The sequence below is a fragment of the Bufo bufo genome, chromosome 2 (assembly GCF_905171765.1).
Source record: "Bufo bufo chromosome 2, aBufBuf1.1, whole genome shotgun sequence".
In the NCBI taxonomy this organism is placed as follows: domain Eukaryota; kingdom Metazoa; phylum Chordata; class Amphibia; order Anura; family Bufonidae; genus Bufo; species Bufo bufo.
This window is the reverse complement of record NC_053390.1, coordinates 7,038,210-7,055,964: the sequence shown is the minus strand read 5'-3', so window position 1 is coordinate 7,055,964 and position 17,755 is coordinate 7,038,210. Positions and strand designations below refer to the sequence as shown.

Below are 17,755 nucleotides of genomic sequence, written 5' to 3'. Positions count from 1 at the left end.
CGTCCTCGAAAGGGCTGTTGAGGAAGACTCTTGCCCTTTTTATCGGAGAGGCCCTCCATGATTTTGTCTAGCTCGGATCAGAAAAGCCGATCGGGCTCAAATGGAAGCCCACACAAATTATATTTTGAGGCATTATCTGCCTTCCATGGTTTCAGCCATAACGGTCTACGGGCTGCAGAGACTAAGCCCATGGTCTTGGCTGCGAGCTTTAGCTGTACTTGCGTAGTATCATATATAAAGTTCATGGCCAGATTCACCGTTTTAAAGGCAGCCAGGATGTCATCACGGGATACACTCTGATCCACGTCGGTCTGGATCTGATTTATCTTACTCCTCAAGAAGGACGTCAGATGCTGCTATGGCAGCAGATGCTGAAGCTGCAGCGGCTGAATAGCCTCTTCTTAATGTGCACTCTGCCCTTCTATCAAGAGGGTCTTGCAGACTCGACCCATCATCTGCAGGCACCAGAGTGCGTCTAGACAACTTGGCTATGGCCATGTCAACCCTGGGAATGGAACCCCATGATTCCATCAAGGGTTTCGCCATTGGGAACATCATCTTGAATTTATTTGCGAGTCAGGACTGGTCCTTTCTCTGGTTTCTTCCATTCAGTACGCATGACTGAACGGAGGGTCTCATCCGCCTTAAAGACACGCTGTGCCTGACCGGCCGGATCGGAGGACTCCCCAACGTCAACATCCTGGTCCCCCGACCTGATGGACTTCAAAAGCTTTTGAGTTTTTTCTGGAGGGAAAAAACATGAGGTTAATTCCTCCTCGTCAGAGGATGATGAGCCCACAGAAAAGACAGTGGGTCTCTCGCTTGGTGCGGTGACCTCCATAGGAGTTTGGGAGGGTCCCGGCAACCTCTCATTCAGTAGCTTGACTACCCCCTTGATTGAGTCATCCACATAACACCTAGCCCACTGATACATTTCCTGCATCGTGGGTTCAGTAGTGGTACGGGAACGGCAGCTGTCACATCTTGAATACGGGCAGTTGTCGTCCAAGGGGGTATTACAGTCGAAACAGGCCAAGTGCTTGCGTTTGGCGGTGGATTTCCGCTGGTCAGAGTCTTGCGGAGAAGACATGACTGCGAAAAAGAAAGAGGAGGATTAAAATCTTATTCAGCAATAAGAAGACAAAAACACCACCTTAAGAATAAGCCCATCAAACAGGAACGAAGCTCCGAGGTCTCAGTATCACAAGGAAAGCTAGAGAAAATTCTCTCTCAGCGCAATAGGGCTTGCTAAAATAGCTGCACAACCAGAGACTGAGTAAAAGCAACTGAGGGCTTATAAGGAGGCGTAAAGGGACCGCCCTAGGGCGGAACTATTGCAGGCAATGAATCAGAGTTGATGCAGCCGCCTTCTTACCCTCCTACTTTCTTTCCTCTTTCTTTTTTTTTTTTTTCTCTTGGGGATGTCATTCCCCATTGAAAACAGGGGACTAATAATACCCCTGCCTAACAGAAAAACTATACCCAAAAGGTCATTCAATCCCTCCCTCCCAATCCCCTGCTAGGAGTGAGCTATGCGCTGCCGGCGAGGAGGAGCCACACAGAAGTGACGTCGCTGGTGACGTCATCCAGAGGAGACAGCGGCAAGCGCCGCTGCGCCGCCGGAATCACTCAGCCGGTGCCCGCAACTTTAGAGAGCGACGAGAGGACCGGGATCCGGAGATCCCCTGAGGCAAAGATAAAACAGGTTAGAGAGGGGAGGAGGGGTCAGAAGAAAAAAAGGGCAATCGCAAAGCCCTAAGATAAGAAAAATGAAAAATACAAGGGGAAGATGAATGCCATCCCCCCAAATCTTTGCTCCCCCCAACAAAAAAAAAAAAGGAGGGGGGAGCTACACGCCAGTCCACCTGTCCAAAGGACAGAAAAAACTCGGTGGCTGGGGGGTAGTTCCCTCCTTTTAAGAGAGTGGGAACTTTATTATTGGTTCTTGGGCTCATTAAAAATGGCGCCGGTCCTACCAGTCCACAGAGGGCAGTTAACCCCGTCTGTGCTGCTGGTAGGACGTAAGGGAATCTGTTTAGAGGATAGGCTGTCAGCAATCTTCACTGTGGCAACTGCTTCCCTTACATCAGACTGAGGGGCCGGAACCTCTAATCCTAGAAAATTCGGCCACGGGCTATCATCAGTACTGGTCTCCCTATCTTTCCAAGGTTTGTGCAAATTCACATGGTACACCTGCTCCGGCTTTCACCGCCCTGGCTGGTGTACCTTGTAGTTTACTTCTCCAACCTTTTTGAGTACCTCGTAGGGTCCCTGCCACCTAGTCAGTAACCTACTGTCCACTGTCGGTACCAGAACCAAAACCCGATCTCCCGGGTTAAGGATCCAGACCTGAGCCTGCCGATTATACACCCGGCTTTGAGCTCGCTGAGCTGCCTCCATATGTTCCTTTACCAGTGGCCACACGGTTTCCATACATTCCTGTATCTGGGTAACATATTCAATAACGCTTTTATATGGTGTGGGTTGTTGCTCCAACGCCAATTTGGCTATATCCAACAGACCACGTGGATGTCTGCCATATAGGAGTTCGAAGGGCGGGAACCCAGTAGAGGCCTGGGGCACTTATTGCACTGCAAATATAAGATAGGGCAGAAGGAAGTCCCAGTCCTTTCCATCCTTAGACACTACTAGTTTTAAACATGGTTTTTAACATTTTATTAAACCTTACTACTAGGCCGTCAGTTTGCGGGTGATAAGCGGACATCCGTATCTGCTTGATGTTCAGCAACTTACAGAGTTCCTGCATGACCTTGGACATAAAAGGGCTCCCATGGTCAGTCAGAAGCTCTTTAGGTAGCCCCACTCTGGAGAACATCTCCATTAACTCCTTTGCTATGAGTTTGGCCGATGTATGTCGCAGTGGCACCGCCTCCGGGTATCAAGTGGCGTAGTCTAGGACTACCAAGATATGTTGGTGTCCTCTAGCCGACTTCGGTACTGGGCCTACAAGATCCATAGCAATTCTTTCAAATGGAGTTTCAATAATCGGGAGAGGCACTAAGGGACTGCGGAACAGGTGCTAGTTGTTTGGCAGGGCGGGCAAGAGTTACAAAAGTCATCCACTGCACTAAACACACTGGGCCAGTAAAACTGTTGTAGTATCCGGTCCTGTGTCTTCTGCAGTCCCAGATGACCCCCGAGAACATGTTGGGGGTGCTAACTCTAGCATGAGTTTTCGATAAGCCCGGGGCACCACTAACGGGTTCACCCTGCAGCTGGTTTACCCGATATAGCATATTCTGGTTGACCACAAAATGGGGAAACATCGACTGAACCCCAGGTTGTTGGGGTACCCCATCAACTATTATCACATTCTCCCAAGCCTGGGATAGGGTTAGGTCTTGACTTTGGGCTGTACCAAAATTATCCCCGGAGACGTTGAGGTCTGCCAACTCAGGTATCTGTGGCAATTACCCTACGCGGGGTTGTCTCCCCCCCTTCCACCGAGGTGGCGGTTACCCCTACTGCTGGCCCTTCAGCCTCAGGTTACCAGGGTTCTGGCCGTCATCCTGAACAAGGCCAATCTTCTGGGCTCACCCCTGACTCGTAACCCGTAAAGTCTCTACCTATTATGAATTTGTAATGCAAGTTTGTGGCGACTGCCACTTCGTGGGTCCACCTGCCAGCTACCGTGGTTAGAGTCACCAGCGCTGTGGGGTAGTCTTAAGTCTCCGTGAATGCATATTACCCCAACTTTCGGGCCAGTATACTCAGTGGACCACACTAGGGTAGTCCTTACTAGGGTCACCAAGCTCCCTGAGTACAGCAGCGCCTCAGCTAGAGTGTCTCCCATTTCTTCCACCTGGCACAAGTGGTCTAGAGCCTCCGGGGTACCTGTGGCACACAGTTTCATAGCATACAGTGACTGACGGTAACCACAATTAGTGTCCATGGGCTCAACCCGATGGGGACACTTAGCCCTTATATGGCCAGGTTCCTGACCACGCCAGCAGATTACCTGGGGCTGGCCCATAGTGGGAACCTCCCAGGTGGGTTTCACCGGCTCATACTATTGAGCCTGGGGTGGGGAGTTCTGGGGTTTACCTGCCCCCTTCATGAAAGAATGCCTCTTAAGATTCTTAGTGGCCTCATAGCATTCCACCAGGTCCAGGGAGGGAGAGAGAGAGGAGAAAAAAAAACAACCCCACACCTTTGACCCAGTGGGCACTAGCCCCTGACTCTCTTCCATAACGTTAACCCCCCCCCCCTCCTCCCCAATCCTATCCGTTTAAATTATATAATTTATCCTCGATCCATGCTTTGCTATCTTCCGGGGAATCAAAAAAACTGACTTTGTCCTGCCATTGAACGCGTAACCTAGCCGGGAACATCATTAAGTAACTCACATTATTTCTACGCAATTCTTTTTTAATCTCTAAAAAAACGGGTTCTCTCTTGCATAGTTTCCTTAGCATAGTCTGGAAATAACATAACTGTAGCCCCATTGCAATTTAACTTTCCCTTCTTCCTGGCTCTTCATAAAATTTCATCTCTATCCTTAGCGAACAACAACTTGACTAGAATTGCTCTAGGTCTTGTACCCGGAGGGGGCGGCTTGGAGGGGACTATGTGCACTCTCTCCACAAAGTCCTTTAATGTTGAGACCTCCTGTTTGAATTGCTCTATAAACCAATTCTGGACAAATGTACACACATCCCCTCCCTCCGGAAAGCCCACACATCTCAAATTAGTCCTTCTGGATCTATTCTCCATGTCCAGTAATTTATTTCTAATGTCCCATTTCTCCATTTGTAACTTATCCTTATCTTGAATGCTTTTCTGTAACAAATCCTCTGTACATGATATTCTTTTTTCGGCCTCTTCCAGTCTATCCTTATATTTATGCAAGTCTGCCCTAAGCAGACTAACCGACTCTCTGACATTCCCCACTTGGAGAGAGAGGTCCATGATGGACGCATTACACTTTTTAATTTCTTGAAAAATATCCTGTAAACTACGAGTACAGTCGTGGCCAAAAGTTTTGAGAATTACATCAATATTGGAAATTGGAAAAGTTGCTGCTTAAGTTTTTATAATAGCAATTTGCATATACTCCAGAATGTTATGAGGAGTGATCAGATGAATTGCATAGTCCTTCTTTGCCATGAAAATTAACTTAATCCCCAAAAAAACTTTCCACTGCATTTCATTGCTGTCATTAAAGGACCTGCTGAGATAATTTCAGTAATTGTCTTGTTAACTCAGGTGAGAATGTTGATGAGCACAAGGCTGGAGATTATTATGTCAGGCTGATTGGGTTAAAATGGCAGACTTGACATGTTAAAAGGAGGGTGATGCTTGAAATCATTGTTCTTCCATTGTTAACCATGGTGACCTGCAAAGAAACGCGTGGTGCAGCCATCATTGCGTTGCATAAAAATGGCTTCACAGGCAAGGATATTGTGGCTACTAAGATTGCACCTCAATCAACAATTTATAGGATCATCAAGAACTTCAAGGAAAGAGGTTCAATTCTTGTTAAGAAGGCTTCAGGGCGCCAAGAAAGTCCAGCAAGCGCCAGGATCGTCTCCTAAAGAGGATTCAGCTGCGGGAACGGAGTGCCACCAGTGCAGAGCTTGCTCAGGAATGGCAGCAGGCAGGTGTGAGCGCATCTGCACGCACAGTGAGGCGAAGACTTTTGGAAGATGGCCTGGTGTCAAGAAGGGCAGCAAAGAAGCCACTTCTCTCCAAAAAAAACATCAGGGACAGATTGATCTTCTGCAGAAAGTATGGTGAATAAACTGCTGAGGACTGGGGCAAAGTCATATTCTCCGATGAAGCCTCTTTCCGATTGTTTGGGGCATCTGGAAAAAGGCTTGTCCGGAGAAGAAAAGGTGAGCGCTACCATCAGTCCTGTGTCATGCCAACAGTAAAGCATCCTGTGTGGGGTTGCTTCTTATCCAAGGGAGTGGGCTCACTCACAATTTTGCCCAAAAACTCAGCCATGAATAAAGAATGGTACCAAAACATCCTCCAACAGCAACTTCTTCCAACAATCCAACAACAGTTTGGTGAAGAACAATGCATTTTCCAGCACGATGGAGCACCGTGCCATAAGGCAAAAGTAATAACTAAGTGGCTTGGGGACCAAAACGTTGACATTTTGGGTCCATGGCCTGGAAACTCCCCAGATATTAATCCCATTGAGAACTTGTGGTCAATCCTCTAGAGGTGGGTGGACAAACAAAAACCCACTAATTATGACAAACTCCAAGAAGTGATTATGAAAGAATGGGTTGCTATCAGTCAGGAATTGGCCCAGAAGTTGATTGAGAGCATGCCCAGTCGAATTGTAGAGGTCCTGAAAAAGAAGGGCCAACACTGCAAATACTGACTCTTTGCATAAATGTCATGTAATTGTCGATAAAAGCCTTTGAAACGTATGACGTGCGTGTAATTATATTTCACTACATCACAGAAACAACTGAAACAAAGATCTAAAAGCAGTTTAGCAGCAAACTGTGAAAACTAATATTTTTGCCATTCTCAAAACTTTTGGCCACGACTGTATACTATCCTTCATGCTGTCCGTCATCTACTACGAGCGTGTCCACTCCAGATCCTCTCTCCCCAAGTGAGGAGGCCCCCTTCTGCTCCCCACCAACAATATCATATGCTTCATCCTCTTCATACTGAGTCAGAGGACCCTCCCTCTCCGGGTTCCGCTCTCCCTTCTGTATCACCCTCCTAGGTGAACAGGATAGTCTGTTATACTAGTTATCAATTGCTGTCTAGATTTATCCAGTTTCTTCATCCCCGGGGAAACAGAGGCCTCAGTTTTGGAAGGGACCTTTCCTACTTCCCCCCTTATTTGCCATATCAAACTGGTGTCACTTCCTACTTCTTATCTAATTCACCCCTTCCCTCCACACATATACCACTTTAATAATCATTTCTAACAAAAAGGGAGGGGAACCTCAACACCAATTCACTTATGTGTTCACTTCTGGTTAAGTCAAAGATGAAAAAGAAGCAAAAGAAAAAAAAAAAAGAAAAAAGGACACACGCAGTGCTCAAAACATGTCCAAGCACATTATTCTGCAAGGAAGTGGATTGAGGGAGTCGTTATACACAAAAGACAGCATTCCAATATTTTCCAGAAATGAGCCCCTTTCCGGGAAGAACCGCATATGGAAAAAAGAGTCCTCCTCCGTCAATCTTTCATCTCCACATATAAACCAAGTTGTTAGTTTGTTAATGGATACATAATTAACAGGTCATTCGGTTCTCGGTTATAACGTGGATTAATGATTCCACTCCTCCATAGACCAACATTTGATGTAAGTAAACCTCTGTTCCCCTCAACAGGATGTTACTATGTGGGCTTTAGTACATCGGGCGCAGTGCAGACTGTGGGAATAAGCATCGGTGGAATATGATGAATAGTTACATGAAACATAGCGTGTACAAGCAAATGCACTATTTGTATTTCTCTGCTTTCACTGTCCAATAGAACAAACCCCAGAAGAACTTCCCGACCATTTCTAATGGTTGAAGAAATAGGAAACTTCTGGATTTTTTAAAATTATATCCATTTTTCATATACACATCAATTAGGTTTACGTCACAGATCTGCCATTTCCTTCTGTGGGGTGAATACCTGGTGCTGCCCCTATGTAAAAAAAACTATTTTATTGTAAAGCCTCATTCTCACTTGCATAGGTTGGTCAGTGATTTGAATCAGTATATGAAATCCAACAATACAAACAGGTACAAAACAAGGAAGCTCATTCTTACCACCATATTTCTTAATTTATTAATACCGGACAACTGGTATAAATATATGATAAATCTTTCTTTCTATTACAAAGATGGCTACCTGAATTCACCACTAGGGGGAGTTCACTGCATAGGAATTTATGCAGTTAAAATTGACTATAAAGGAAGCTGTAATAACCTGTTTGAACTTTTCTCCCCCTAGTGGTATTAGCATGAAAAAAGTGTTTTCACATCGGGAAGAGAGGAGAAGTTCAGCACCTGGGCTCTGTAGCAGTGGTATGCTCTGCCTCCAAGGAAGGAACACCATTGATTCTCCTGCAGTGTGGATGGAGGTATGAATAAGTTTATAGGAATGAGCTGTCCCATTGTAGTGAATGGGACGGCTCCTTGTAATTAGGTCATTGATAAAAAAATACCTTGGAAAACCCCTTTAATGTTTGTTCTTAGAGAGGAAACCATATTCTTGTTTGGATTCAGGGAACTGCTTTGTGTGAATTCTCTGTTAATTTTCAAAACCGTATTTCCTTGTAAAACATTTTTCATGTAATAAACATCAAAATGGCTTCTCTCCTGTGTGACTTGTCTGATGATCTCTAAATAGTGCTTTAGTAATAAAACATTTGCCACATTCTAAACATGAATACGGCATCACTCCTGTATGAATTCTCTGATGATCCCTAAGTTTGGCTTTAGTAATGAACAATTTTCCACATTCTGAACATGAATACGTCTTCTCTCTTATGTGAATTCTCCCATGTGTGACCATATTTGATTTATCTGTAAAACATTTCTCATATTCTGAACATGAATATGACTTCTCTCCTGTGTGAATATTCTTATGTCTAATAAAAGTTGATTTGCCTGTAAAGGATCTTCTACATCGTAAACACGAAAAGAGCTTCTCTCCTGTGTGAATTCTCTCATGTTTAGCATAATCAGATTTTTGTGTAAAACATTTCCCACATTCTGAACATGCATATGGCTTCTCTCCTGTGTGAATTCTCACGTGTTTAACAAGATCTGATTTTTGTGCAAAGGATTTGCCACATTCTGAACATGAGGATGACTTCTTTCCTGTGTGATTTCTTTCATGTCTCAGAAGACTTGATTTACTTGTAAAGGATCCTCTACACCGTAAACATGAATATGGTTTCTCTCCTGTGTGAATTCTACCATGTTTCACAAGATCAGATTTTTGTGTAAATGATTTCCCACATTCGGGACATGAAAATGGTTTCTCTCCTGTGTGAATTCGCTTATGTCTAACAAGATTTGAATTATTAGTAAAGCACTTCTTACATTCTGAACACGAATATGGTTTCTCTCCTGTGTGAATTCTCTGATGTGCAATAAGTTGTGGTTTCATTGTAAAACATTTCCCACATTCTGAACATGAATACGGCTTCTCTCCTGTGTGAATTCTCTTATGTATAACAAGCTGTGAATTATCTGTAAAGCACTTCTCACACTCTGAACATGAATACGGCTTCTCTCCTGTGTGAATTCTTTTATGCCTAATTAGATTTGATTTATCGGTAAAGCACTTTTCACATTCTGAACAGGAGTAACGTTTCTCCACAGTACGAAACTGAAATCTTTCACCCGCTTTCTGACCTATACTTGTGGTAACAATCTGTGGTTGGCCAGGAGAAGGTTCCTTATGATTAGGGGGATTATATGACAGATCTGTACTGTGAAGTCTTGGATGTACATTAAGGGTAATAACGTTTTCCCCTGAAGAGCGCTGCAGGATATCTTCATCTTCATAATTTAGTGATAACATGACGTTTCCTTCAGAATTCTTACAGGGATTTTCTGTGAGGATTAAATATGTATTTAATTATTTTTTCAATCAACAAAGCAGAAAAAGGTATAATATTCTTATTAGGCTGCAAACATACATGAAGCTTCTGAGGAATACAGTCGTGGCCAAAAGTTTTGAGAATGACACAAATATTAGTTTTCACAGTTTGCTGCTAAACTGCTTTTAGATCTTTGTTTCAGTTGTTTCTGTGATGTAGTGAAATATAATTACACGCACTTCATACGTTTCAAAGGCTTTTATCGACAATTACACGACATTTATGCAAAGAGTCAGTATTTGCAGTCTTGGCCCTTCTTTTTCAGGACCTCTGCAATTCGACTGGGCATGCTCTCAATCAACTTCTGGGCCAATTCCTGACTGATAGCAACCCATTCTTTCATAATAACTTCTTGGAGTTTGTCAGAATTAGTGGGTTTTTGTTTGTCCACCCGCCTCTTGAGGATTGACCACAAGTTCTCAATGGGATTAAGATCTGGGGAGTTTCCAGGCCATGGACCCAAAATGTCAACGTTTTGGTCCCCGAGCCACTTAGATATCACTTTTGCCTTATGGCACGGTGCTCCATCGTGCTGGAAAATACATTGTTCTTCACCAAACTGTTGTTGGAAGAAGTTGCTGTTGGAGGGTGTTTTGGTACATTCTTTATTCATGGCTGTGTTTTTGGGCAAAATTGTGAGTGAGCCCACTCCCTTGGATGAGAAGCAACCCCACACATGAATGGTCTCAGGATGCTTTACTGTTGGCATGACACTGGACTGATGGTAGCGCTCACCTTTTCTTCTCCGGACAAGCCTTTTTCAAGATGCCCCAAACAATCGGAAAGAGGCTTCATTGGAGAATATGACTTTGCCCCAGTCCTCAGCAGTCCATTCATCATACTTTCTGCAGAAGATCAATCTCTCCCTGATGTTTTTTTTGGAGAGAAGTGGCTTCTTTGCTGCCCTTCTTGACACCAGGCCATCTTCCAAAAGTCTTCGCCTCACTGTGCGTGCAGATGCGCTCACACCTGCCTGCTGCCATTCCTGAGCAAGCTCTGCACTGGTGGCACTCCGATCCCGCAGCTGAATCCTCTTTAGGAGACGATCCTGGCGCTTGCTGGACTTTCTTGGACGCCCTGAAGCCTTCTTTAACAAGAATTGAACCTCTTTCCTTGAAGTTCTTGATGATCCTATAAATTGTTGATTGAGGTGCAATCTTAGTAGCCACAATATCCTTGCCTGTGAAGCCATTTTTATGCAACGCAATGATGGCTGCACGCGTTTCTTTGCAGGTCACCATGGTTAACAATGGAAGAACAATGATTTCAAGCATCACCCTCCTTTTAACATGTCAAGTCTGCCATTTTAACCCAATCAGCCTGACATAATGATCTCCAGCCTTGTGCTCATCAACATTCTCACCTGAGTTAACAAGACGATTACTGAAATGATCTCAGCAGGTCCTTTAATGACAGCAATGAAATGCAGTGGAAAGTTTTTTTTGGGATTAAGTTAATTTTCATGGCAAAGAAGGACTATGCAATTCATCTGATCACTCTTCTGGAGTATATGCAAATTGCTATTATAAAAACTTAAGCAGCAACTTTTCCAATTTCCAATATTTATGTAATTTTCAAAACTTTTGGCCACGACTGTACAGTTTGAGGTCAGAACTGGATCCAGTGGGAAGGAGAGGCAGAAGCAGTTTTTCATGCAGCTTTTTTTTTTAGCCAACAGCATAAGTGGATTCAAAAGTAATGGGATATGAAGGAAGGTCTTAACCCCTTTCTTTCTGCTGGATCTATTTCTGGATTTGGCTCAAAAACTGTATCAAAAAAAGCCACAAAAAAAGAGAGCAGAAACCAACCTAAGGCTTCCTTTTCTGGCAGCTTTTTAGGACTTAAAAAACTCCATGAAATACATTTTTACAAGTGTTTATTTTGGCAGTATTTGTAAGGTAAGAAATTTGTATGTTTTTTCCCTACAGATATGTCTACGGAAAAACCCGTAAAAAGTCTGCCATAACCTGTCACTGCACACAACCTGCGGCACTCCAGCTGCCATGAAACTACAAGATACAGCATGCAAACAAGCCTGGCTGTTCTAACTCCCACAGCATTAAATAAAGCATGCTGGGAGTTGTAGTTTCTGAACAGCTGGAGTGCCAGAGTTTGCCGGAGAATGCAGCGTCCACAGAAATCCCACCCCCTTGCAGGCCCGTCTCATTCATCATTTTGTACGCCTGCTTTAAGTGTAGAAAATGGTCTAAATGTAAGACAGCAAGGAAGCTCGGAAGCTGGCTTACACTTGGACAGTCGGTGGATACGCTGAAGTTATGGAGAGGCCGGCACATCTTCATAACTCTGGCAATACACCTCCAGGTATAGGGGTTATTAGGACTGACTTCTAAAACACTGGTCTTAATAAATGACCCCCTAAGTCTTTCTTAGTCTGATTTACATGATAACCCGACTAGAAAGGGACTTTGGAAGAACAGCTGGCACAGAGTACGACAAGAGGTCCTACATTAGAACAGATATCAGGTTTTATTGCAGGCCACATCAGAGGTTAACACAGCAGGAAACACCCACAGGTAGAAGAAAAAGCAGGCCACGTCCAGAGGCAACAACAGGCCACGCCCAGGGACACACATAGGGTAGAAGAAAGCAAAATCCATTAGCTTGAGCAGGGACCTTCAACCACTGGCCCTGAGTGCAGGTGATCCAGACAGTGGGGAGAGGTCAGGGTGCGGCCACACGATTATTGATGCAGTTTTTGAAGCTAAAATCAGCAGTGGCTCATAAAAGGAGAGGATGCATAAAGGACAGATACCACTTCTCTTTTTGAATTCACTACTAGTCTTGGCTTCCAAACTGCATCAGGAAACCTGAACACGTGACTACACCCCTCGTGGACTTTACTCATCCCTAATAATAGTAATTAATTCAGACATGGCAGAAGGTTGGAAGTCTCCTGTGATACCAGCCATGTAATTCCAACACCATGGGTTCTTGGAAGCACTAACTAACTATTGGGCAGGTAGACATCCAGATGGGATGTCAGAGAAGTCTCCTTATTGAGTTATCCAGGAGATAAGTGGAGAACTTACCAACATACTGTGGACACATATGAAGCACAAGTAGCCTCTAATGTAATGTGAGAAGAGAACACATTGTGGTGGTTCTCCATTACATGTCACTGCACACACGTGTATACACTGCACATGTCGGGTCTTACCTTGTGATATAAGAGGCTGGTGCTCCTCCATTACATGTCACTGCACACACGTGTATACACTGCACATGACGGCTCTTACCTAGTGATATAAGAGGCTGGTGCTCCTCCATTACATGTCACTGCACACACGTGTATACACTGCACATGACGGCTCTTACCCTGTGATATAAGAGGCTGGTGCTCCTCCATTACATGTCACTGCACACACGTGTATACACTGCACATGTCGGGTCTTACCTTGTGATATAAGAGGCTGGTGCTCCTCCATTACATGTCACTGCACACACGTGTATACACTGCACATGACGGCTCTTACCTAGTGATATAAGAGGCTGGTGCTCCTCCATTACATGTCACTGCACACACGTGTACACACTGCACATGACGGCTCTTACCCTGTGATATAAGAGGCTGGTGCTCCTCCATTACATGTCACTGCACACACGTGTATACACTGCACATGACGGCTCTTACCTTGTGATATAAGAGGCTGGTGCTCCTCCATTACATGTCACTGCACACACGTGTATACACTGCACATGACGGCTCTTACACTGTGATATAAGAGACTGGTGCTCCTCCATTACATGTCACTGCACACACTGCACATGACGGGTCTTACCCTGTGATATAAGAGGCTGGTGTTCCTCCATTACATGTCACTGCACACACGTGTATACACTGCACATGACGGCTCTTACCCTGTGATATAAGAGGCTGGAGCTCCTCCATTACATGTCACTGCACACACATGTATACACTGCACATGACGGGTCTTACCTTGTGATATAAGAGGCCGGTGCTCCTCCATTACATGTCACTGCACACACGTGTACACACTGCACATGACGGCTCTTACCTTGTGATATAAGAGGCCGGTGCTCCTCCATTACATGTCACTGCACACACGTGTATACACTGCACATGACGGGTCTTACCTTGTGATATAAGAGGCTGGTGCTCCTCCATTACATGTCACTGCGCACACGTGTATACACTGCACATGACGGCTCTTACCTTGTGATATAAGAGGCTGGTGCTCCTCCATTACATGTCACTGCACACACGTGTATACACTGCACATGATGGCTCTTACCTTGTGATATAAGAGGCTGGAGCTCCTCCATTACATGTCACTGCACACACGTGTATACACTGCACATGACGGCTCTTACCTTGTGATATAAGAGGCTGGTGCTCCTCCATTACATGTCACTGCACACACATGTATACACTGCACATGACGGGTCTTACCTTGTGATATAAGAGGCTGGTGCTCCTCCATTACATATCACTGCACACACGTGTACACACTGCACATGACGGCTCTTACCTTGTGATATAAGAGGCTGGAGCTCCTCCATTACATGTCACTGCACACACGTGTATACACTGCACATGACGGGTCTTACCTTGTGATATAAGAGGCTGGAGCTCCTCCATTACATGTCACTGCACATACGTGTATACACTGCACATGACGGCTCTTACCTTGTGATATAAGAGGCTGGTGCTCCTCCATTACATGTCACTGCACACACACCTGTATACACTGCACATGACGGCTCTTACCTTGTGATATAAGAGGCTGGTGCTCCTCCATTACATGTCACTGCACACACGTGTATACACTGCACATGACGGCTCTTACCTTGTGATATAAGAGGCTGGAGCTCCTCCATTACATGTCACTGCACACACGTGTATACACTGCACATGACGGGTCTTACCTTGTGATATAAGAGGCTGGTGCTCCTCCATTACATGTCACTGCACACACGTGTATACACTGCACATGACGGGTCTTACCTTGTGATATAAGAGGCTGGTGCTCCTCCATTACATGTCACAGCACACACGTGTATACACTGCACATGACGGCTCTTACCCTGTGATATAAGAGGCTGGTGCTCCTCCATTACATGTCACTGCACACACGTGTACACACTGCACATGACGGCTCTTACCCTGTGATATAAGAGGCTTGTGCTCCTCCATTACATGTCACTGCACACACGTGTATACACTGCACATGACGGCTCTTACCTTGTGATATAAGAGGCTGGTGCTCCTCCATTACATGTCACTGCACACACGTGTATACACTGCACATGACGGCTCTTACCTTGTGATATAAGAGGCTGGAGCTCCTCCATTACATGTCACTGCACACACGTGTATACACTGCACATGACGGCTCTTACCTTGTGATATAAGAGGCTGGTGCTCCTCCATTACATGTCACTGCACACACGTGTATACACTGCACATGACGGCTCTTACCCTGTGATATAAGAGGCTGGTGCTCCTCCATTACATGTCACTGCACACACGTGTATACACTGCACATGACGGCTCTTACCTTGTGATATAAGAGGCTGGTGCTCCTCCATTACATGTCACTGCACACACGTGTATACACTGCACATGACGGCTCTTACCTTGTGATATAAGAGGCTGGTGCTCCTCCATTACATGTCACTGCACACACGTGTATACACTGCACATGACGGGTCTTACCTTGTGATATAAGAGGCTGGTGCTCCTCCATTACATGTCACTGCACACACGTGTATACACTGCACATGACGGCTCTTACCCTGTGATATAAGAGGCTGGTGCTCCTCCATTACATGTCACTGCACACACGTGTACACACTGCACATGACGGCTCTTACCCTGTGATATAAGAGGCTGGTGCTCCTCCATTACATGTCACTGCACACACGTGTATACACTGCACATGACGGCTCTTACCCTGTGATATAAGAGGCTGGTGCTCCTCCATCATGGCCTCCTTGTACAGGTCCTTGTGTCCTTCTATATACTCCCACTCCTCCATGGAGAAATAGACAGTGACGTCCTGACACCTTATAGGAACCTGACAACACAATGACACCGTCATCACCCAGACCCCTCCAGTGCTGTTACTGGAGAATTTCCCAGCAGTGTCACCTCTCCAGTCAGCAGCTCCATCATCTTGTGGGTGAGTTCTAGGATCTTCTGCTCATGTATCAGGGGGTGAGGGGGAGGCTCTGTGATGGGGGGAGGGGTCCTGCTCCGCCCTCCTGACTCCTGGAGATGGATGATGGGAGTCACACAGTCCCCCGATGTCTTCTTCACTATTGTGTACTCCTGTGGATGGAGAGAGACACTTAGGGAATAAACCCTTCAGGGGCCATGTGCTCTCCTCCGGCCCTCTCCTCCTGGTACAACGTGCCTACTTACCTTCTCATGGCTCCTACAAGATGACTATTGGTCACTGGTCACATGACACATCACTCACCATACTGGGGGCTGATCTTCAGGTTCTCCATCACTTGGAAGGTCTGGAGGCCGTTCTCCAGGACCCTGGACTCTTCCTATCACTTCCTATGATGGATTCTTCTTCCCGATGTCTGACTTATTACAGAATACAATACAGAGGAGAGAAATCTAGAAAAGTTTACCTCTCCGCTCAGCAGGGAGATGATCTCCAAGGTGAGGTCTAATATTCTTCTGCTGATCTCCTTCCTGTCCATCCTTGGTGGCTCATTCAGGAGAAGAGGAGAGAACTGGAGGAGCTGGAGGCTTCTAGTACTGCAGGCGCCTTTATGAGGAGAGGAGAGGAAATCATCCAGGGGACAAGACCAGATGTCACCTCCAGAACCGCACTTCCTGAGCCTGGAGGGGCCCCGCTTCTCAGAGCCCCCACCACATGGATTCCAGGGGCCCCAACATGGAGATCTCTGGTGGCTCCACAGGAGATAAATGTCTGGTAGATGCAGGTCCCACCTCTGGGCTGTGCTCAGCTGTGTCCAGAACTCCTAGAGAAGAGACTGGAGAGAGCTGAGCTCAGGCCGGGCCCCGCTCCATTCATTCTTCTCCTGGGGGCAGGGGCCCCTCACCAGGACAGTCAGGGGCCAGCGAATGATGACAACCCCCACTATCCCCACTACTCCTCCCCCATCATACTAAGCTGAGGAGCGGAGAAGGATTCCTTGTGTGTAATGGAGGAGAATCTCCAGGGGTGACATGTCTGAGCTCTCCACCACACTGTCTCCTCACAGCTCATCTTACCTGCAGGCTGGAGGAATGGCTGATACCAGAGAGAACAAGAGCCCTGACTACCGACTAGGACCTGCCGAGTATCTGCTGCACTGCCAGAGCTGAAGGACCTGCGGTGACGTCACTGTCATGTGATCAGTGCAGGGGGTGGGGCTCAGCAGTGGAGAGGAGGTGGTGAAGGACCTGGGGTGACGTCACTGTCATGTGATCAGTGCAGGGGGCGGGGCGGGGCTCAGCAGTGACTACCGACCAGGACCTGCCCAGTATCTGCTGCACTGCCAGAGCTGAAGGACCTGGGGGCACGTCACAGTCATGTGATCATGGGGCGGGGCGGGGCTCAGCAGTGACTACCGACCAGGACCTGGGGTGACGTCGCAGTTATGTGATCAATGCAGGGGGCGGGGCTCAGGAGAAGAGGTGGTGAAGGACCTGGTGTGATGTCACCATCATGTGATTAGTGCAGAGGGCGGGGCTGAGCAGTAAAGATAAAGATTTGGGGAAGGACCTGTGGTGATGTCACTGTCATGTGATCAGTGCAGGGGGTGGGGCTCAGCAGTGGAAAGTATAAAATGTGATGAAGGACCTGTGATCCTGTCAACATCATGTGATCAGTGCAGGGGGCGGAGCTGAGATGTGAAGTCAAGAGGTGAAGAACCTGTGATGATGAATACATTTATTTTTTTATCTATCAACAGAGCGAAGGAAATGCTGGGAGTTGTAGTTCCCTGCTAATATTCTATAATAGGTTGGATGTGCTGGGAGTTGTAGTTCTCTCCTCTTATATGCTATGAGAACATGCTGGGAGTTGTAGTTTCCCAACAGCTGGAGTGCCGGAGGTTTCTGACCCCTGATCAGGTTCTGATTCTGGGACTCTGCGTTCTGTGTAAGCCTCTTCCTTGCTGTACACCAGTGCCAGTGATCGTCTTGT

The 17,755-nt window shown here is 46.1% G+C and overlaps 1 protein-coding gene across 1 annotated transcript; it reads right to left on the bottom strand.

Annotated features, from left to right (window-relative positions):
- Nucleotides 1-8,171: 8,171 nt before the first annotated feature.
- On the bottom strand, nt 8,172-15,594 carry LOC120991293 (zinc finger protein 501-like). Its single transcript, XM_040420134.1, has 2 exons — nt 15,538-15,594; nt 8,172-9,555 (listed from the first exon to the last, which is right to left on the bottom strand). Exons 1-2 carry the CDS (start codon nt 15,569-15,571, stop codon nt 8,294-8,296), a joined length of 1,296 nt encoding a protein of 431 aa, XP_040276068.1. The 5' UTR covers nt 15,572-15,594; the 3' UTR covers nt 8,172-8,293.
- Between the last annotated feature and the right edge of the window lie 2,161 nt (nt 15,595-17,755).

Bases quoted from the DNA above. Each gene is read 5' to 3' on its own strand.
- LOC120991293 (XM_040420134.1), bottom strand. From the start codon at position 15,571: ATGATGGAGGAGCACCAGCCTCTTATATCACAGG. The intron at 9,556-15,537 runs GTAAGAGCCGTC...TAATCCTCACAG, and splicing joins CCAGCCTCTTATATCACAGG to AAAATCCCTGTAAGAATTCT.